Source organism: Acipenser ruthenus, chromosome 40 (assembly GCF_902713425.1).
Source record: "Acipenser ruthenus chromosome 40, fAciRut3.2 maternal haplotype, whole genome shotgun sequence".
Taxonomy (NCBI): domain Eukaryota; kingdom Metazoa; phylum Chordata; class Actinopteri; order Acipenseriformes; family Acipenseridae; genus Acipenser; species Acipenser ruthenus.
Genome location: NC_081228.1, coordinates 10443559 through 10466081, shown reverse-complemented (window position 1 = coordinate 10466081; position 22523 = coordinate 10443559). Strand labels below are relative to the sequence as shown.

The 22523-nt window shown below is 43.6% G+C and overlaps 1 protein-coding gene and 1 long non-coding RNA gene across 2 annotated transcripts; both read right to left on the bottom strand.

The window, feature by feature from the left end:
• Window positions 1-11118: 11118 nt before the first annotated feature.
• Window positions 11119-13961, bottom strand: LOC131708108 (uncharacterized). The gene is made up of 3 exons (XR_009311260.1): window positions 13894-13961; window positions 13050-13159; window positions 11119-11229 (listed from the first exon to the last, which is right to left on the bottom strand). It is a non-coding gene; the product is annotated as an uncharacterized LOC131708108 (long non-coding RNA).
• Window positions 13961-18162, bottom strand: LOC131708056 (N-acyl-aromatic-L-amino acid amidohydrolase (carboxylate-forming)-like). The gene is made up of 4 exons (XM_059009972.1): window positions 18138-18162; window positions 16879-16946; window positions 15364-15608; window positions 13961-13993 (listed from the first exon to the last, which is right to left on the bottom strand). Exons 1-4 carry the CDS (start codon window positions 18160-18162, stop codon window positions 13987-13989), a joined length of 345 nt encoding a protein of 114 aa, XP_058865955.1. The 3' UTR covers window positions 13961-13986.
• Between the last annotated feature and the right edge of the window lie 4361 nt (window positions 18163-22523).

Here is a 22523-nt window from a genome sequence, read left to right as displayed (position 1 = left end):
GTGTTATTTAAAAACATGTCACTTATCAGAGCACGTCCGAAAAGTGCATAAAATCACAGCGCCGGCAGAGAAAAAGGCAGTTATGCGAAAAGCAAGGGGGAAGTTAGTGTAAAGCCTTCCAATTCTCACAATATAGTATCTAAATATTGACAAATACAACCTCTAATCACTATTTACAATTATTTTCCAGAATAACTGCACTCTGTGACTGCCCAGTTACTGGCTGGCGTGCCACTCAACTGGTCAGACTGGATAAGCACCTGACAGTGAAGCATGGACTAAAGGCATGTGTATAAATAAATACAAAAATGTCAACAACTATTGAATACTGCTTCAATGAAGTTATGAATATATGTTTTGTTTCACTATTATAGATGAAAAGTGTTCAGTACATTGCCCTTATGGCAAAAGCCAAAAACATAAGGGATAGCTCAAGTTCACATGAGGAAGAGGAGGAGAGGGAGATGAGGAGGAGGAGAAGGATGGAAAACGAAGAGAATGAGGAGGCGGGGGAGGAGGAGGAGGAAGAGGATGGAAGATGAAGAGGCGGAGGAGGAGGAAGAGGAGGCAGGGGAGAGTCAGGGGAGGAAGAGGAAAAGGGGGGAGGAGGAGGAGGAGGAAGAAGAAGAAAACATTGAATTTAAAAAAAAATATTGAAGCTGGAGCGTGTGGTAAAGCAGTTATCAGTAAAGTTACACCGCATGGAGGAGAAGGTTGAAAAAATCCACCACCTTTTTCTTCACAATTGAAGGAAATCCGGTGACAAAGGTGGCAGTCACAAAAGCTTGGCAGCATGTTGGCCTCGGAAGCGAGGTTAAACCAGGGATGTTTAGGTCAGCTGTGGATATTTATGTAAGTTGGACTCTGAGAATGCACTTGTTTACCAATATAGATTTAATGAAGGGAAATTTAATGACTGTGTGTCTTTTTTTTTCTTTGCCAGACCTGGTCAACACACACAGAAGTTGGACGCTGTGTAGTGACACATTACATGGCACACAAAAAAAAAAAGTAGAGGTGGGGTACAATGTGCATGACCATGGTTTGACAAACCACGAACAAGCGTATAATTTAATAAAACAAAGCCTTCTCCCACAAGAGGAGGAGGTGGTTCCTCCACGGTCTCCCTCAAGCACATGCTCGTGAGCCCTTTAAAACCCATAGAATGTATACTGACTGTGCCTCTCAAAAAAAACCTTATCCTGTAAATTGAAGTCAATGTTTAAAATGCACCTCGCTGTATGAATGGTGTCAAGGAGAAAGTTGTAATGCTATGTATATTTCCTGTCTTCAACCGCTGCCCTCTACTTCACCACGTGCCACACCTCTATCCCGACAGTAGTGGCCACAGAAAACGTTAGCCCAGTGCTCTTGGTGAGCCCCTTAAATATTACCATCTCACATTCAAATATGTTTACTTGTAGGTCCAATAAAATTAATTTTGTCAAACAGAAAGTGCAAACTTGTAATGACTGATGTAGCCATCATGTATCTTGTAACTTATGTGCACACTTCTAATCATATGTCTTTTTACTCACTTCAAACAGCTTGCCGGACCCTCGATGCCCTCTTCGACACTCTCCCACCCTGTGCCCCCAACAGTGTCGGTTAAAAGAAATCTTGGCCCATTGCTGTCAGTGAGGCCCTTAAATAGTACCATCTCACATTGAAAGATGTTTACGTGTAGGTCCGATGAGATGAATGTTGTCAGACAAAAAGTACAAACTTGTAATGACTGACGTAGCCATAATGTAACTTATGTGCACACTTCTAAGAATATGTCTTTTCCCTCCCTTAAAGAAGCTGCCATGCAGCCAGCCAACTATTTATGAAGAGGAAGAAGGGTCACAAACGGCACAAGGGTCTGGGGCACAAGAGTCGGGGTCAGAAGGGTCTTGAGCAGAAGAGTCTGGGGCAAAAGAGTCTAGGCCAAAAGATTCAGGGCCAGAAGAGTCGGGGACAGAAGAAAATTCAGAAAAAAAGGGTTGGAGGATGAAAGGTCCCAGTCAGATGATTCCGAGCACAATGATGTGAGATACTGGTCCTAATGTAGCTATGATATCTGTTTAGTAACATGTATACACTTCTAATGGTATGTCCTTTTACTGCTAAGCCCTCTGCCCATGAGGCGGAAAAAAAACAGGAAAGGCAGTAAGTAATTTTTTTTCAGTGGGTGACAAAAACACTGTGCATTTCAAGTTGCATCGCCATTTCTGCCTGATGTATAGTCAATGTGATATGGTTTTCACTCCTCTTTTACCCAACACCTAGTGCACACAGGGTATAAAAATGCATTACACTCCAGTGCTTAAAAACACCACTAAACATGTCCGTATAGTGCATAACTTCAGCACCTAATATGTGATTTTTTGTATTGGCAGATCTTCAAAGTCCTTAAAGCACATCCGAAGTTCTTAAAGACCTGCAAACAAATGGACCTCACAATTGAAAATTTAAGATGCAAAGTAAGAGCAGCAATAGCTAAAAAAAATAATTGCATGTATATATTGATTGATTGATTTTTTTGTTAATTGGGAGTCTATTCCAATGAAGGGAAAAGGAAGTTGCAATAGTCAAGATGGGTGAAGATGAGAGAGTAGACCAGGAGTTTAAAAAGGGAAATGGAGGGGCGTATTTTGCGGATGTTGATTTTGTTTATTGTTGTTGTTTAAAAAATACAGTTATTTATGTAAATAGTTAATTTTTCATTATAATTTCAATGTTTAATAAATGTTGTTCACCTGTTTGGTGTATCAAATATAACCTTTGTCTTTTTTCTTGTGTTAGCAGATACCCACACACATCTAATCCATGTTTTACAAAGTGTTAAATTGTATAATATATGGTCAGCAGTGCAACACCCAGAACTCCATTTAAATGGCTGTGGTGTCAAAGTGACAGTATATAACTGATTCCAGTGTTTGTGGTATGATTCCTGCAAAGACTGGCTTTTAATTTATAGAAAGAGACTGCAATTGGGTTTACTGTAGTATGCTAAACTGAGCATGTAGTAGAGGGTGTCAAACAAGCTGTGAATGGGCTCAGGGTCATATCTCCATAACTCTGGGGCCTAGAACTCTGGTTGAACTTCCTAGGGTCATGTCTGGGGCCCCGCTTTCCTTCGGTGCCACCTGTTTTCAAATGCTACATTATCATCAAATTTTCAAATTTCACCGTGATGGCATGTCAAGGTTAGATCTGTAATAGCCTTTGAGCTCCAGGGTGGAAAAAAAGGCTAAATTGGGGTCCTTTCCAGCTGGGGACACGTTGCTTGGATATATCTACAGGGGCCCCGCGGGGGACCCCCATACCGATTTTCAAGTCTCGGTGACCCCCAGAACCCGAGGTTTAGCACCCTGAAAAATGTCTATGGGAAATTCCATTATAAAATACCTTCGGGGCAATGCCCGCCACCTGGCGGCGGGGTGGCGAACAAACACGTGGCCGGTGTCTTTCTTTAGCTAAGACTCTTGTGCATGCAAAGAGAGCACTGCCAAGTTTGTTGGTCCAGGATTTGTGGACTCATGGGGTACAATGGTGTACTTAAAATGACACTTTTAAGTGTTTTTTCAGCCATGCAACCACGTAGAAGCTCCATTAAAAGGGCTGTAGTATCAGACTAGTAGTCTCTAACAGTTTGCAGTGTTTGTGGGATGATTCCGAGTTCCTTGCCCTAGTGGTGGTGGAGATATGGGAAATACAGGAGACCCCCCCCCTGACCAGGATCCCCTATGGCAGTGGTTCCCAAACCTGTCCTGGAGTACCCCCTGTCCTGCTGGTTTTTGTTCCAACCGAGCTTCTCTCAATAATTTAATTAAACACTCAATTGAAGTAGCGAGTCGCTTAATTAGACTTTTTCAATTGTTTAGCTTTTTAAAAAGTTGGAGATTGAAGTTCCTTATACAATGTTATACTTAACTTAATCTCCAACTGTTTCAAATAATTAAAAAAAGCTCTGATTGTGCAAATTATTAGTTAAATTGAGGGTTCAATTAAGTAATTGAGAGCAGCTCAGTGGGAATAAAAACGAGCAGGGGGTGGGGGGGTACTCCAGGACAGGTTTGGGAAGGACTGCTGTACAGCCTCTCCAGTGCCATGGCTGCAGGGATTGATTTGGAGCAGGGGTGTCAGTCAGTCAGACTCTGGTCCTGGAGGTGCAGTGCAGTGTCTGCTAGTTTTCATTCCACCCAAGTCCTCCTCAATGACATCTTTGTTCTAATTATTTAATTAGCTGGATACATTGAACCCCTAATCTAGGCCCCAAAATATTATTCCAGGTAAATTTAACCTTCTTGAATCAAGCAGGGCACATTTTAAATAATCATCAACTGTAAAATTCTGTGCAAAAAAACCCCTAAAAATGTCAAATTAACTAAATAATTAGATCAATTAAGTAATTGAGAGCAGAAGTTGGAATGAAAACCAGCAAACACTGCAGTACCGACCTACAGGAACGAAGTCTGACATCACTGGCATGGAATAAAATGAACTGGCTTCCCCCTCTTACCCTTTTCTCATATGATAATATAAATGTTACGGGACGATTGGGACACAATATGATAATATAAATGTTACGGGACGATTGAGACACAATATGATAATATAAATGTTACGGGACGATTGAGACACAATATGATAATATAAAGGTTACGGGACGATTGAGACACAATATGATAATATAAATGTTACGGGACGATTGGGACACAATATGATAATATAAATGTTACGGGACGATTGGGACACAGTATGATAATATAAATGTTACGGGACAATTGAGACACAGTATGATAATATAAATGTTACGGGACGATTGAGACACAATATGATAATATAAATGTTACGGGACGATTGGGACACAGTATGATAATATAAATGTTACGGGACAATTGAGACACAATATGATAATATAAATGTTACGGGGCAATTGAGACACAATATGATAATATAAATGTTACAGGACGATTGGGTCACAGTATGATAATATAAAGGTTACGGGACGATTGGGACTCAGTGACCCCCATTTCAACACATAAGTTTTGTTTTAAAAGCTGCTGGCACTGCCTCTTACACAACAGGCTTTAATTTGAATAAATAAAAAACATTAAACAAAATAGCTGCAGAGTGGCATCACATTGACAGCTGACTTCATCAGATAAACATCACTGTAATATATTTCTGAAGTTGAAAGATGTTTGTCACAGACTTGTCTGGGGTCAGAATTCAGATTACTGTCCTGTATTAGAATGAATTGATGAGTTAAAAATACAAGTATCTCAAAAACTGCAAAACTGTAGTTAGTGCATTTTAATAGCCATGGGCCCCGGAGTGTATGAGTATTAAAGTCTAACCACGTTTTTGTTGTTCCCCCTGTAACCGGAACTGCGTTTCCTCTGACATGAGAAGGTCTGGTGGCTTCACCAGAGGACACCTGAGTGCGCTGGTCTTCACCTCTCATGAGTCACTGTTAGGGTTACAGGCTCTTAAAAGCAACTGGCCAGGTCCTCAGATTATTACAAGGAATAATCCTATTCCTTCACTCAACCCAATTCCCAAATCCCAGTTTCCTGACCAGATTTTGGAATCTGGCTGATTCCATGGAGAGACCGGGTCAGGGTGTGTTGGCTGGCGATATCTGATTGGCTCTTAAGGGATGGCTGACCAGTTAAACAGGCACTGTATTATCCCAGCAGTTCCTTGCTCCTTCAGACGAAATGACAGTGGAAGCTTTGACAGGAGAGCCGGCATTCTGGCACTCGGCTTGTATACAGTAGCGAAAACCAAACCATTGCTCTGTTCATGACGTGCTGCTTTCAGGAGGAAGCAAGGACAGCTTTGAGCGGAGGAAGCATATTTAATACCCTGGCAAACCGGTGCTGTACTGGGCCAGTTAAGAGGAAGTGAGCAAGCCCTGTCACAGTCTAACGAGTCTATAATACAGAAGATACAAAAGAGGGGGAGGAGGAGGGTGTGGCAAGCCAAATGATCAATACCTCTAAATCATTTGAAGATTCCTAAATACATTTCCAAGTTTGTTGGTCCAGGATTTGTGGACTCATGGGGTACAATGGTGTACTTAAAATGACACTTTTAAGTGTTTTTTCAGCCATGCAACCACGTAGAAGCTCCATTAAAAGGGCTGTAGTATCAGACTAGTAGTCTCTAACAGTTTGCAGTGTTTGTGGGATGATTCCGAGTTCCTTGCCCTAGTGGTGGTGGAGATATGGGAAATACAGGAGACCCCCCCCTGACCAGGATCCCCTATGGCAGTGGTTCCCAAACCTGTCCTGGAGTACCCCCTGTCCTGCTGGTTTTTGTTCCAACCGAGCTTCTCTCAATAATTTAATTAAACACTCAATTGAAGTAGCGAGTCGCTTAATTAGACTTTTTCAATTGTTTAGCTTTTTAAAAAGTTGGAGATTGAAGTTCCTTATACAATGTTATACTTAACTTAATCTCCAACTGTTTCAAATAATTAAAAAAAGCTCTGATTGTGCAAATTATTAGTTAAATTGAGGGTTCAATTAAGTAATTGAGAGCAGCTCAGTGGGAATAAAAACGAGCAGGGGGTGGGGGGGTACTCCAGGACAGGTTTGGGAAGGACTGCTGTACAGCCTCTCCAGTGCCATGGCTGCAGGGATTGATTTGGAGCAGGGGTGTCAGTCAGTCAGACTCTGGTCCTGGAGATGCAGTGCAGTGTCTGCTAGTTTTCTTTCCACCCAAGTCCTCCTCAATGACATCTTTGTTCTAATTATTTAATTAGCTGGATACATTGAACCCCTAATCTAGGCCCCAAAATATTATTCCAGGTAAATTTAACCTTCTTGAATCAAGCAGGGCACATTTTAAATAATCATCAACTGTAAAATTCCGTGCAAAAAAACCCCTAAAAATGTCAAATTAACTAAATAATTAGATCAATTAAGTAATTGAGAGCAGAAGTTGGAATGAAAACCAGCAAACACTGCAGTACCGACCTACAGGAACGAAGTCTGACATCACTGGCATGGAATAAAATGAACTGGCTTCCCCCTCTTACCCTTTTCTCATATGATAATATAAATGTTACGGGACGATTGGGACACAGTATGATAATATAAATGTTACGGGACGATTGAGACACAATATGATAATATAAAGGTTACGGGACGATTGGGACACAATATGATAATATAAAATGAACTGGCTTCCCCCTCTTACCCTTTTCTCATATGATAATATAAATGTTACGGGACGATTGGGACACAGTATGATAATATAAATGTTACGGGACGATTGGGTCACAGTATGATAATATAAAGGTTACGGGACGATTGGGACACAGTGACCCCCATTTCAACACATAAGTTTTGTTTTAAAAGCTGCTGGCACTGCCTCTTACACAACAGGCTTTAATTTGAATAAATAAAAAACATTAAACAAAATAGCTGCAGAGTGGCATCACATTGACAGCTGACTTCATCAGATAAACATCACTGTAATATATTTCTGAAGTTGAAAGATGTTTGTCACAGACTTGTCTGGGGTCAGAATTCAGATTACTGTCCTGTATTAGAATGAATTGATGAGTTAAAAATACAAGTATCTCAAAAACTGCAAAACTGTAGTTAGTGCATTTTAATAGCCATGGGCCCCGGAGTGTATGAGTATTAAAGTCTAACCACGTTTTTGTTGTTCCCCCTGTAACCGGAACTGCGTTTCCTCTGACATGAGAAGGTCTGGTGGCTTCACCAGAGGACACCTGAGTGCGCTGGTCTTCACCTCTCATGAGTCACTGTTAGGGTTACAGGCTCTTAAAAGCAACTGGCCAGGTCCTCAGATTATTACAAGGAATAATCCTATTCCTTCACTCAACCCAATTCCCAAATCCCAGTTTCCTGACCAGATTTTGGAATCTGGCTGATTCCATGGAGAGACCGGGTCAGGGTGTGTTGGCTGGCGATATCTGATTGGCTCTTAAGGGATGGCTGACCAGTTAAACAGGCACTGTATTATCCCAGCAGTTCCTTGCTCCTTCAGACGAAATGACAGTGGAAGCTTTGACAGGAGAGCCGGCATTCTGGCACTCGGCTTGTATACAGTAGCGAAAACCAAACCATTGCTCTGTTCATGACGTGCTGCTTTCAGGAGGAAGCAAGGACAGCTTTGAGCGGAGGAAGCATATTTAATACCCTGGCAAACCGGTGCTGTACTGGGCCAGTTAAGAGGAAGTGAGCGAGCCCTGTCACAGTCTAACGAGTCTATAATACAGAAGATACAAAAGAGGGGGAGGAGGAGGGTGTGGCAAGCCAAATGATCAATACCTCTAAATCATTTGAAGATTCCTAAATACATTTCGAGATCTCACCAACAATTTACAGATTAATCTAAACAGGGCTTTGAATGAGAGATCTAAAATGCATTTGGAGACATCACTAAATAATCATTTATCTTGACAACGCACATACACATTGACACCTGGCAATCACCAAAAACACTCCTGCCCTCATTTTTAAACAATAACTTTGTGTTGAAGTCATCTAAAAAAAACAAAAAAACCTCAAGCTCCAAAAGTCTGATTCCAGGACTTGTACGTTTCACAAAAAGCGCTGAAACAGAAGAGCTGCAAGGGCGGCTAAAAAAAAAGCCAGCTATTGCCTCAGCAAAGTGTTTATTGTTTAAATGAAATGGAAATGTTCAAATTAACTAGACTTTTAAAATATATATTGAACTAAAATGCATTAAGGAGTTACACAAACTTCTTAGGACTGCAGCCAGATCCGGAGAAAGCTCTCGCAACTCAAACTAAATGAGTAGCTCAACTTATTTTTATTAAGGCAGTGATGGGGAGTATGGGGGGGGTGGGAGTTTTGTAGTTTGTTGCCAATGTATTTAAATGTGTTATATGTACTGTATTTACATTAGTACTGCCATAACTACAGTGGAACTGAAGGGACACACTTTGTTTTACCTGGGAATCAGTTCCAGTAGTTTGTTGCCAGTTTACCGTCATTAACTGCAGTAAACTGAAAGTACGTTTCCCTCCCTCCCGAATGCTAACTAACAATCTTTAAAATCCTCTCTTATTGATTTATTAACACACACTGAGAGACACTCACTCAAGCAGCACTGTATTTGAGGTATCTCGAGTGCTGCTGCACTGACTAGGGTGGTAAGCCCACGATTCTCGGAAATTATTGGTTGTGAAAGGGACTTTTTTTGTGCCTTTGTCTGGAGGGAGGGGAGAGGGCAAGCCGAATGATCACTTACAGATACCTCTAAATCAGTTGAAGATTTCTAAATGCATTCTAAAAAGATCTAAAATGCATTTGGAGACATTGCTAAAGAATAATTTGTCTCGTCTATTGCATATATAGCCCCGAGCAAAATGTAGCAGGGGAATTTGTGCTACTGTTGTGTCAGAACAGATCTACATTCACACAGAAAGGAATGCGCAGAATGCCTGCTGACGATGTGCAAACCACAGTTAGACAGGTGTGAAAGAAAATACAAGGTGTGGCTGTTCATGCATTGCAATTAGTCCCATGCCATTTACCAAATTAAGAACATTCATTTCATATATCGACCAGTGACCACAATTCTCTTACCCAGCAATGAAACATTTTAATCACTGGACTCAAACCTGTATTAAACGACCATTTTAGTCCGGCTTTTATCTGCAATCAATAAACATGCTATTAAAACAACAACAGCAGCGCAGCTCTCTTGTAAAGGAAGAGAGAAGACACGGAGAAACGAAAAGGTCCCCTTGACTGTAGATGAGAGGATTACTGAACTTGGAAAGACACAAAGTTTCAGGGCAAATGCTGACATTTTTGGCTGTTGGAAAGACAGATATACAGAACATATGGGAACAAATATATGTAAGTCTAAAAATATTAATGTTTTCATTCATTTATACAACAAATACTGAATGTACACTTGCATTTATTTTGCTAAAACCCATTCTAGTCTATGAAGGGTGTGAATAATGCTGAAGGCAGCTGGATACATCGAGGCCAGTCAATCGCCCAAACTACTCCTGCAACCAGTTTTTAAAACAATAACTTTGTGCTGAAGTCAGATAAAATAAAATAAAAAACTCAAACCAGCTTTAAAAAAACTGCATCCCGTGGCTCTCAAACATTTAAAACACCTGCAAAAAAACAGCAAGCCCAAATCTGCAGGAAATACGCAGGCCTGTAAACTGTTGCTTTGACAGACCAGAAGTTCACCGGTAAATCCCTTTTCTGGTTGATCAGCTTCTCTCCGTCTACATCTCCGCGTCTTTCCTGATTCCAGCACTTTGTTTCTTTAGCAAAAAGCACAAGTTCTAATGAAAAGCCAGATATTGCCTCAGCTAGCTGTTTACTTTTTAAATTCAATGAAAATGTTCAAACTAACTATAAATCAAACTCAAATGGATGAACTGTTTTTGGGACTACCGATGAAAACTAGCTTAGGCTGAATCGGAATGTGCAACGCATCATCGCATGTTCAATCATGAATGTTTTAATTACACGTGGTCCCAACCAAATAAATGAAATAAAGAAACTAAGGTTACCATCTGGCTCCAGATTAACTGGATGCTTTGAGACAGACCGGGATTTCAAACTTGCCCCTAAACTGACAGTAATTCACGTATAAATGAGCTCCACCTTTGCTGAGATTAATCCTGTGGTGGAATTGCTGTGTGCAGCAAACAATCCCACTGATCAGCTGCTTCTGACCAGATCTTAATGAATGAATAGCTAATCTATCAATAGAGCAGCGGGGTGATGATGAGGAGGATGCTTTGATTGTGTTTTCATACTTGGTGATTGAATATTAACAAACAGAAAAGAAACAGCGACTGGCTGCAATTCATTCAAGTATAATACAATTATTTGATGTGGATGCGGGTATTTAAGCAGCATTATTCATTGTAGTGAAGGATGGTTCATTTACACATTCATTACTTTCAGATTCTGGGCAAGTTTGAAATCCCGGTCTGTCTCACAGCGTCCGGTTCATCTGGAGCCAGATGGTAACTCCTCATGAATTTACTTCTTATGAGTGTAGCCAGCTCCACAGAAAGAAAGTTATGGATTATGATGTTATGATAATTGGGTAATATTGCCCCCCCCCCCCCCCCGCCTCTTTGATAAACACGGGGTAAACAGGCTCCCAGTCACCACTGTAGGGAACAGTGACCCCCGAAACCAGAGTCTGGAACAGAGAGTCCCCCAAAAACACAGGCTCAAAATCACGATCCTGAGAGACAGAAAGAGGGGGGAGAGAGAGAGAGAGAGAGAGAGAGAGAGAGAGAGAGAGAGAGAGAGAGAGAGAGAGAGAGAGAGAGAGAGAGAGAGAGAGAGAGAGAGAGAGAGAGAGAGAGAGAGAGAGAGAGAGAGAGTGAGAGTTTTGCAGTCTGTTGCCAATGTATTGTAATTTAAATGTGTTATATGTACTGTACTGGATTTAAATTAGTAGTGCAATAACTACAGTGGAACTGAAGGGATATTTGTACCTGGGAATCAGTTCCAGTAGTTTGTTGCCAGTTTACCGTCATTAACTGCAGTAAACTGAAAGTATGTTTCCCTCCCTCCCTCCCTAATGCTAACTAACAATCTTTAAAATCCTCTCTTATTATTGTTATTATTAGCTTTATTAACATTATCACAGCCCCCCTTCAAAGGAGACACAGACACACTGAACAGGCTGTCAGGACAGACAGACAGACACACACACACACACTGACCTGTCTCTCTGGGTGGATGCAGGCTGTCAGGACAGACACACACACACTGACCTGTCTCTCTGGGTGGATGCAGGCTGTCAGGACAGACACACACACACACTGACCTGTCTCTCTGGGTGGATGCAGGCTGTCAGGACAGACACACACACACTGACCTGTCTCTCTGGGTGGATGCAGGCTCTAAGGACAGACACACACACACACACACACTGACCTGTCTCTCTGGGTGGATGCAGGCTGTCAGGACAGACAGACACACACACTGACCTGTCTCTCTGGGTGGATGCAGGCTGTCAGGACAGACACACACACACACACTGACCTGTCTCTCTGGGTGGATGCAGGCTGTCAGGACAGACACACACACACACTGACCTGTCTCTCTGGGTGGATGCAGGCTGTCAGGACAGACACACACACACACACTGACCTGTCTCTCTGGGTGGATGCAGGCTGTCAGGACAGACACACACACACACTGACCTGTCTCTCTGGGTGGATGCAGGCTGTCAGGACAGACACACACACACTGACCTGTCTCTCTGGGTGGATGCAGGCTGTCAGGACAGACACACACACACTGACCTGTCTCTCTGGGTGGATGCAGGCTGTCAGGACAGACACACACACACACTGACCTGTCTCTCTGCGTGGATGCAGGCTGTCAGGACAGACACACACACACACACTGACCTGTCTCTCTGGGTGGATGCAGGCTGTCAGGACAGACACACACACACTGACCTGTCTCTCTGGGTGGATGCAGGCTGTCAGGACAGACACACACACACTGACCTGTCTCTCTGCGTGGATGCAGGCTGTCAGGACAGACACACACACACACACTGACCTGTCTCTCTGGGTGGATGCAGGCTGTCAGGACAGACACACACACACACTGACCTGTCTCTCTGGGTGGATGCAGGCTGTCAGGACAGACACACACACACTGACCTGTCTCTCTGGGTGGATGCAGGCTGTCAGGACAGACAGACACACACACACACTGACCTGTCTCTCTGGGTGGATGCAGGCTGTCAGGACAGACACACACACACACACTGACCTGTCTCTCTGGGTGGATGCAGGCTGTCAGGACAGACACACACACACACACTGACCTGTCTCTCTGCGTGGATGCAGGCTGTCAGGACAGACACACACACACACACACTGACCTGTCTCTCTGGGTGGGTGCAGGCTGTCAGGACAGACACACACACACTGACCTGTCTCTCTGGGTGGATGCAGGCTGTCAGGACAGACACACACACACACTGACCTGTCTCTCTGGGTGGGTGCAGGCTGTCAGGACAGACACACACACACTGACCTGTCTCTCTGGGTGGATGCAGGCTGTCAGGACGCCCTCCTCGTCTCAGGGGTAATCAAAGGGCTGCTGGAGCTCAAAACACTGCAGAGGAGAGGAGGGGAGAGAGAGACCTGGAGAGAGACAGAGAGGGAGAGAGTTGAGAGAAAGGGGCAGGGGGGAGAGAAAAGAGAGAAAGAAAGAGAGAGAGAGGGGGAGACAGAGAGGAGGGGAGGAAGAGAGAGGGGGGAGACAGAGAGGGGGAGAGGGAGAGAGAGGGGAGACAGAGAGGGGGAGAGGGAGAGGAAGTTAACATTGTATACAGACAGACTTCCAGACGTCTTAAGAGACAGACACACACTCACAACAGACACAGAGAGACATAGATGGACACACATGCACAGGTACAAGCAGACAGACTCAAAAACAGACACACACACATACAAACAGACAGGCTCACAGAGACACACACAAAAACACGCAGACACACAGACACACAAACAGACAGACAGACAAACATGCAGACACACAGACACACAAACAGACAGACACACAAACACGCAGACACACAGACACACAAACAGACAGACAGACAAACACGCAGACACACAGACACACAAACAGACAGACACACAAACACGCAGACACACAGACTCACAAACAGACAGACACACAAACACGCAGACACGCAGACACACAAACAGACAGACACACAAACACGCAGACATGCAGACACACAAACAGACAGACACACAAACACGCAGACACACAGACTCACGCAGAGACACAAGCACAGGCAGTTGGAATTAGAGAGATAGACACAGACAGACAGACCGACCGACACAAATACAAAGACACACAGACTGACCCTGGTTGAATAGTTCTATAAAGTCCAGGACATTTACTACGAGGCGTCTCATCATGTTGTAGATATCTTAGTCCTGTGGGCTGGGGACCAATTTCAAGAGCTGAGGAAGAGGAGAGAGAGGAGGTTATGCAGTTATACTGTCCAGGGTTTTCTATTCAGTGTTATAGATCTACACTGTGCTGGGGCTTGCTGCACTATATGCAGTTCTGTCCAGGGTTTTCTACTCAGTGTTATATATACACACTGTGCTGGGGCTAGCTGCACTATATGTAGTTCTGTCCAGGGTTTTCTATTCAGTGTTATAGATCTACACTGTGCTGGGGCTAGCTGCACTATATGTAGTTCTATCCAGGGTTTTCTATTCAGTGTTATATATACACACTGTGCTGGGTGGTAGCTGCACTATATGTAGTTCTGTCCAGGGTTTTCTATTCAGTGTTATATATACACACTGTGCTGGGGGTAGCTGCACTATATGTAGTTCTGTCCAGGGTTTTCTATTCAGTGCTATAGATCTACACTGTGCTGGGGGTAGCTGCACTATATGTAGTTCTGTCCAGGGTTTTCTATTCAGTGTTATATATACACACTGTGCTGGGGCTAGCTGCACTATATGTAGTTCTGTCCAGGGTTTTCTATTCAGTGTTATAGATCTACACTGTGCTGGGGCTAGCTGCACTATATGTAGTTCTATCCAGGGTTTTCTATTCAGTGTTATATATACACACTGTGCTGGGTGGTAGCTGCACTATATGTAGTTCTGTCCAGGGTTTTCTATTCAGTGTTATATATACACACTGTGCTGGGGCTAGCTGCACTATATGTAGTTCTATCCAGGGTTTTCTATTCAGTGTTATATATACACACTGTGCTGGGTGGTAGCTGCACTATATGTAGTTCTGTCCAGGGTTTTCTATTCAGTGTTATATATACACACTGTGCTGGGTGGTAGCTGCACTATATGTAGTTCTGTCCAGGGTTTTCTATTCAGTGTTATATATACACACTGTGCTGGGGCTAGCTGCACTATATGTAGTTCTGTCCAGGGTTTTCTATTCAGTGTTATATATACACACTGTGCTGGGGCTAGCTGCACTATATGTAGTTCTGTCCAGGGTTTTCTATTCAGTGTTATATATACACACTGTGCTGGGTGGTAGCTGCACTATATGTAGTTCTGTCCAGGGTTTTCTATTCAGTGTTATATATACACACTGTGCTGGGGCTAGCTGCACTATATGCAGTTCTGTCCAGGGTTTTCTATTCAGTGATAGATCTACACTGTGCTGGGGGTAGCTGCACTATATGTAGTTCTGTCCAGGGTTTTCTATTCAGTGATAGATCTACACTGTGCTGGGTGGTAGCTGCACTATATGTAGTTCTGTCCAGGGTTTTCTATTCAGTGTTATATATACACACTGTGCTGGGGGTAGCTGCACTATATGCAGTTCTATTAGGTTTTTCACTCACCTCAATATCTCTGCTGTGAAGCACCTGTTCAGGTCTGTCTCCAGGTAGCTCCTGTTCTGCTTGGTTGCTCTCGGATTGGCTAGCAGTGTCTGAGCTCTGAAGCTGCGCCGGTGCAGAAAGGGGGCGTCACCCTGCCTCAGCCACTCCCTCACCAGACAGACTCCTCCCAGCTCGTCACCGTGGGTACCGCCGGTCACAACCACTCTGCTGAGAGGTCGGGAGGGAAAGGCAGTGGAATGTTTCATCTGAGGAGAAGAGGGGTGTGCGAAAATAAAAAACACATCCATTTTATTTAAATTTAATAAAAACAAAAAGTCAACAACTATTATATGTAACAAAAAAAAAAGAAATACAGGCACCAGATCTGAGGTCAATTCATACACGCACTCATACAATATCCATAGCTGATCAATGCACCATGCAGCAGTTCCATACATACTGTAGCACCACCATGGGAATCAATACATGCATACATTCCCCACAGTTGCTTTCACGTTTTTTTTAACTGTGGGAGGAAACCGGAGCGCTCGGTGGTGAAAAAAAACCCACGCAAACACGTTGGGGGAACATGCAAACTCCACACAGACAGACAGACTCTCATTTAAGAGGTTCAATAAAGCAATTGTGAGCAGCTCCTCAGTTGGAACAAAAACCAGCAGAGGCACAGACAGACAAACAGACAGGAGGGTCCCCAGGACCAGGACTGGGAAACACTGTACCAGATATACAGAAAGATGTTTCAGTGTGACAGACTGACCGAACTTTGACCTAGTGACCTCTGACCCCAAAAATAAAGTTTTGGGCTTAAAAGCTAACTCGTTATACAGGCAGAGAGATTGTTATCATTTCCCATTTGAGCCGAATATCCTATTAAAAATGCACTGCACAGTTTACAGTCATAGTAAAGTACAGGGAAGCATTGTGAAGCACAGAGAGAGGGACAGTGGTAAAGTAAAGCACAGGGAAGCATTGTGAAGCACAGAGAGAGGGACAGTGGCAAAGTAAAGCACAGGGAAGCATTGTGAAGCACAGAGAGAGGGGCAGTGGTAAAGTAAAGCACAGGGAGAGAGACAGTGGTAAAATAAAGCACAGGGAAGCATTGTGAAGCACAGAGAGAGGGACAGTGGTAAAGTAAAGCACAGGGAAGCATTGCGAAGCACAGAGAGAGGGGCAGTGGTAAAGTAAATCACAGGGAGAGAGACAGTGGTAAAATAAAGCACAGGGAAGCATTGTGAAGCACAGAGAGAGGGACAGTGGTAAAGTAAAGCACAGGGAAGCATTGTGAAGCACAGAGAGAGGGGCAGTGGTAAAGTAAAGCACAGGGAAGCATTGTGAAGCACAGAGAGGGACAGTGGTATAAAGCATAATTAAAAACAGGATAAGCCTTATAAACAGCAAAGTGTAATGAAACACAATGAAAGTTTGATAAATCAATGGAATGCATTGTTAAGCACAGAGATATGGTGCAAAAAATATTCATTGGTTATTTTATAAGTTCTGCAGTTTCCTTCCTACCAGTTTTCGCGTTGTTTTTTCCTTCAGAATTAACTGCCTGCCCGGAACTGTAAAATCACCGGTTTTCGCTGCAACACGGAAACAACACCGCATTGGCAGACAGCAAATAGGGCAATACCTGGCTTCACACATATACTTAACATTGGAGTAGCAGCCATTTTGGTTGAGGATAAAATAACCCGCATTACAGAAAATATCCGCAAGATGGCACCTAAGGACAGATAATTATTGCAGCAACTGATAACTTTTTACACAACTTTTTATTGTTTTCCTCTTACGATACTATGTATCGGTGTATTCAATTCAACCCCCTTCACTATTATTATATTATATAAAAACAGAACTGTGTGATTGAACACGGCCTTTCAGATTTGAACGTAATCGCGCCTGCGAAACAAACTGCCACATACTGGAGAGAATACAATCGCTACAGAATTCGGGACAAAAAAAAAAGCTACAATAGGGAACAGGGTGCAAGCCCACTGAGGTGAGGCATACACTGGACTAGCTCCCCTCAAAACAATATTTGTTAAGATCTCAACTAAGCAAAAAAAAATAGTTTTTTGGTGGTTTTGTGTCGTGAAGTTAATTTGGACAACACAAAACCAGCACAGCACAAAGTAACAGGCCAGGTATGGTTTAGTTCCGTTATGGTAAGGGGAGGGGGGTCTATGTGACGTCACTCGTGTTACTTGTACCGCTGAATTTTGGAACAAGATACGGAGGTGAAAGTTCAGGACCTGGAAGGCCGAGATGCTTCTGGTTTTCATTCCAGTTCAACTCTTAATGACCTAATTGGGTTGATTGGAACCACTTAACCTTTCTTTCCTAGGACCGATACAAATGGTTAAATTGGTCCAATCAAGAACCCTGACCTATACCATCCTATACCATCATTGTGTATAACATCAACGCATCAATATGTTAAATTATAGGGCAATAAAAACATTTGGCCTATACCAGAGGTCAAGAGGAGCCCCAAATATAGTTTTATTTTATCATAGTGCTGATGTAGATAAGCCATGCTATAGGAATGAGTCATTATATAGTTCATCTCTACATTCAAACGTTTCACTTTGAAACTTGAAAAGTACATTTTAACTCACAGCTTTTAAACAGTCAGAACTATAATCTCAAATAACAAACAGAAAGTCTTCATTCTAACCAGGAAGCACACTGCTCCCTTATTGCAGGAGATCGCTTCAGAAACACACGAGCGAGCGGTGACACTAAGCAGTTTTATTACACAGGAGAGTTACCCGTAGAGGTAACGTTCCAGCCCATTTCCACCTCTGAATACAATTATTATTATATTTCCTAGCAGACACCCCCCTTCTCCAGGGCGACTTACAATTATTACAATATATCACTTTATTTTTACATACAATTACCCATTTATACAGCCAGGTTTGTACTGGAGCAATCTAGGTAAAGTACCTGCCTGCTTGCTCAAGGGTACAGCAGCAGTGTGTGCCTTCCCCCCACCTGGGTTTGAACCCACAACCCTCCGGTCAGGTCAGGTCAGGAGTCCAGAGCCCTAACCACTACGCCACAGTGCAGCCCTGAACTATCTTATTAATACAATGCTATCTAGTGCACTATATCTACTAGAAACAGTATCATGGTATATGAAATAAAAAGTACAATGCTATTAGGATCAAATTAAACAATACAAATTCAGATGTTTTTGCAGTTGACAGCTTTCCATTCAAGTTGAGGTCTGAAATGAGAAATCTGGGTGTAATCTTTGACAGATATCTTTCATTTGAACCTTATAATAGAAAGATAACCAAAGTATCCTTTTTTCATTTAAGAAATATTGCTAAGCTAAGGTACTTTCTCTCCATGCAAGGTGCAGAGAGGTTGATGCATGCTTCTATAACATCCAGACTAGATTACTGCAATGCTCTGTTCTCTGGTATTCCCAGATCAATCTTATCTCGACTGCACCTTGTGCAGAACGCTGCTGCCAGGGTCTTAACAAGAAGTACGAGATATGATCACATTACCCTAGTACTGGCAGCCCTACATTGGCTCCCTGTAAAGTTCAGGGTTGATTTTAAGGCTATGTTTATTACATACAAAGCATTAAATGGCTTACATCCCTCGTATTTAAATGATATTTTAATCCCATACACACCTATACGACCACTGCGATCCCAGGACGCAGGATGGCTTACTGTCCCTAAGATTTTTAAAATGAACACAGGAGCTAGAGCATTTGGCTTTAGGGCTCCCGAACTATGGAATCAACTGCCAGTTTCTGTAAGGGAGGCACCAACTGTAGCGTTTTTTAAAACCCGATTGAAGACATATTTTTATAATCTGTCGTTCATATTTGAAATGTTATTACCTTGTATTGTACTGCATTTTATCTGTATAGTTTTGCATTTTTATATTTATTGTTGTTGTTTTTTGTGCTCAACAAACCATTGCTGTTTTGTTCTGTTGTGAAGCGCCCTGTGACAGTTTATTGTGAAGGGCGCTTGTGGCGGAGTGTCCCGCCCCTTTGTTTATTGTTGTTTTGATTTATGTGTTAATGTGACGGCGAAAGCCGTCCTTTATTATTATTATTATTATTATTATTATGTATTGTTTGGCTGGACGAGCGAGACGCCGTCCGCCAGGTTATTGTTTTTATTTTTAAAAACCTTGTGAGGATGCGTGACTGATCAGCTACTGATTATTTAACGAGCTGACAGTCACACATCCTTATTAATCCCGTGCAGACTATGGCCGAGGGGTAATAAGGTAATTTAATTAATAGCTAGTTAACCCCTCGGCCAGAATATAAAAGCCTGTAGCTGTCTGCGCTCAAGGTGTAAGAGATGAGATGTAAGTTTGGGGGGAGGAGGGAAAGGGAAAGGAAAAGGAAAGGAACAATTGCTACATGTGCTGGTCACACAACCAGCACACTATTTGTTTACTATTTGATTGTTTGGCCCTTGTGCCCTTTTGTTTTGTGTTTGTTTAAATCTTTTGAGTATTGTTTAATAAAACGCTGGACGCCTTAGCGTCTCAGTTTGCCCCGCCATTCCTCACTGTTTGGAGTCTGTGTTTCTGGTCTGACGTCACCACTTCAAGCCACCCTTTCACAGTGCTATATTAAATAAAGATTGATTGATTGACCTGCACTTTTTGTTCACAGATCTTTACTGCCATTCAAATATCGCCAAATTTACATTGTATACAGCAGAGTAATATGTTTCGATATGTATCCACAAAGGCTTTAACACAAACTCTTAAACTATTATTACTGACACGTTTCTCTATGAACAATAACATGCAAAGTTAACTCCACAAGGCCCATTCCCATAGCAAATACTGTGGTTTGCTCTGTTTATTTTACATCTCTCGCTTTAGCTTTTAACTGCTGCTGCTGTTGCGTACCGGATAAAGAGAAACATTGTTTTAATTTAGCGGGGATGAGAGAGAGAGAAAACAAACTAGTAACACTGCTACTACTAGAAACTAAACGCAGTGGAAGTTAACAAACTGAATTCGAATGCGATCAGACTGCAGGCAGAACGAAATGCAGGTTCAACTAGAATCAACAGAGAGCAATGCTGCACAATGCTGTTTGTAACTCAGCTCATATATGAGGGTGAAAAAAACATTATTTGGTAATTCGTGTTTGATTAAGAAAGAAAGAAAGAAAGAAAGAAAGAAAGAAAGAAAGAAAGAAAGAAAGAAAGAAAGCGAATTGGCTCATAATATGTTTAAAACAAAACAAAAAAAAAACAGACACCCAACAAATACGCTGCAGATCTCGCCAGCTCCCTGTATTATTATTATGATCTCAATTCAATGTTTTTTCATAAGTAGTGCATGGTGCGTAGGCAGTTAGCGCTGTTGCATGCCTGCCTGCCTCACAACCCTAGTGCCCTGGGTTCGATTCCCCGTCTCTATTTCTTTCTCTGGGTGTCTGTGTATGGAGATAGGATTTATTTAGCATTTAATCATCATTATTATGGTGTATGCTACACAAAATCTCCATGATTGCTATGTGGAGACTTTCTTTCCAAGTGCAAAAAATGTCAAAATTGAACTTTAAAAGATAAAGATTCCTGATACTTGCTCTTTTGCAAAAGCTCCATATTGTAAACCCCTTCAATATAACACCCCTGCACTTTGTTCACCACACAATGGCTGGCTTTCATTAGTATTAAAACACCTTCTACCTGGGACAGTGAAACACACACACGCACACGCAAAGAGAGGGATCTGTAGTTTTGCATATTCGGGAGGGTCTATATTATAAAGTATAAGAGCAAATAATCTGAATGGAACTCAACTCACCCCTTGAGTGTTTGAAGAGTCTGCTGGACTGCATTACAATTGACAGGTAAGTGCAATTCCAAACTCCGCAGAGACATGCTACAGCAGTGGTTCTCAACCCTGGTCCTGGAGTACTTCCCCCTGCCTGCCTGCCTTGCTGTTTTTTGTTCTAACCGAGCTGCTCTCAATTACTTCATTGAACTAATAATTTGCTTAATTTGAGTTTGTTTTATTGTGTATCTTGGTGGTGGCCAGCCCTGGTCCTGGAGGTCTGGTGTCCCTCCTGGTTTTTGTTCCAACCGTGCCCTAAATTACTAACTAGACCAATTATTACCAATTATATTGGATCAATTAAGTAATTTAGGGCACAGTTACAACAAAAGCCAGGGCTGGGCACCGCTGGCCCTCCAGGACCAGGGCTGGGCACCGCTGGCCCTCCAGGACCAGGGCTGGGCACCGCTGGCCCTCCAGGACCAGGGCTGGGCACCGCTGGCCCTCCAGGACCAGGGCTGGGCACCGCTGGCATTGCTTTATAAAAAGTTGGATCATTTAAGTTCCTCATACAATTTTTTTTTATACTTACCTTGAAATCTCTCCCAAGTTTTTATGAGTTCAGTGAAGTAATTGAGACCAGCTCAGTGGTTTAAACATAAACCTGCAGAGCAGGAGGGAAGGCAGGCAGGCAGGCAGGCAGGGAGGCAGGCAGGCAGGGAGGCAGGCAGGCAGGGAGGGAGGCAGGGAGGCAGGCAGGCAGGAAGGCAGGGAGGCAGGCAGGCAGGAAGGCAGGGAGGCAGGCAGGCAGGCAGGGAGGCAGGCAGACAGGCAGGGAGGCAGGCAGGCAGGCAGGGAGGCAGGCAGGCAGGCAGGAAGGCAGGGAGGCAGGCAGGCAGGGAGGCAGGCAGGCAGGCAGGGAGGCAGGCAGACAGGCAGGCAGGCAGGAAGGCAGGGAGGCAGGCAGGCAGGGAGGCAGGCAGGCAGGCAGGCAGGCAGGCAGGCAGGGAGGCAGGGAGGCAGGGAGGCAGGCAGGCAGGCAGGGAGGGAGGCAGGCAGGCAGGCAGGGAGGCAGGGAGGCAGGCAGGCAGGAAGGCAGGGAGGCAGGCAGGCAGGAAGGCAGGGAGGCAGGCAGGCAGGCAGGCAGGCAGGCAGGGAGGCAGGGAGGCAGGCAGGCAGGGAGGCAGGGAAGCAGGCAGGCAGGCAGGGAGGCAGGGAGGCAGGCAGGCAGGAAGGCAGGGAGGCAGGCAGGCAGGGAGGCAGGCAGGCAGGCAGGGAGGCAGGGAGGCAGGCAGGCAGGGAGGCAGGCAGGCAGGCAGGCAGGGAGGCAGGCAGGCAGGGAGGCAGGGAGGCAGGCAGGCAGGAAGGCAGGGAGG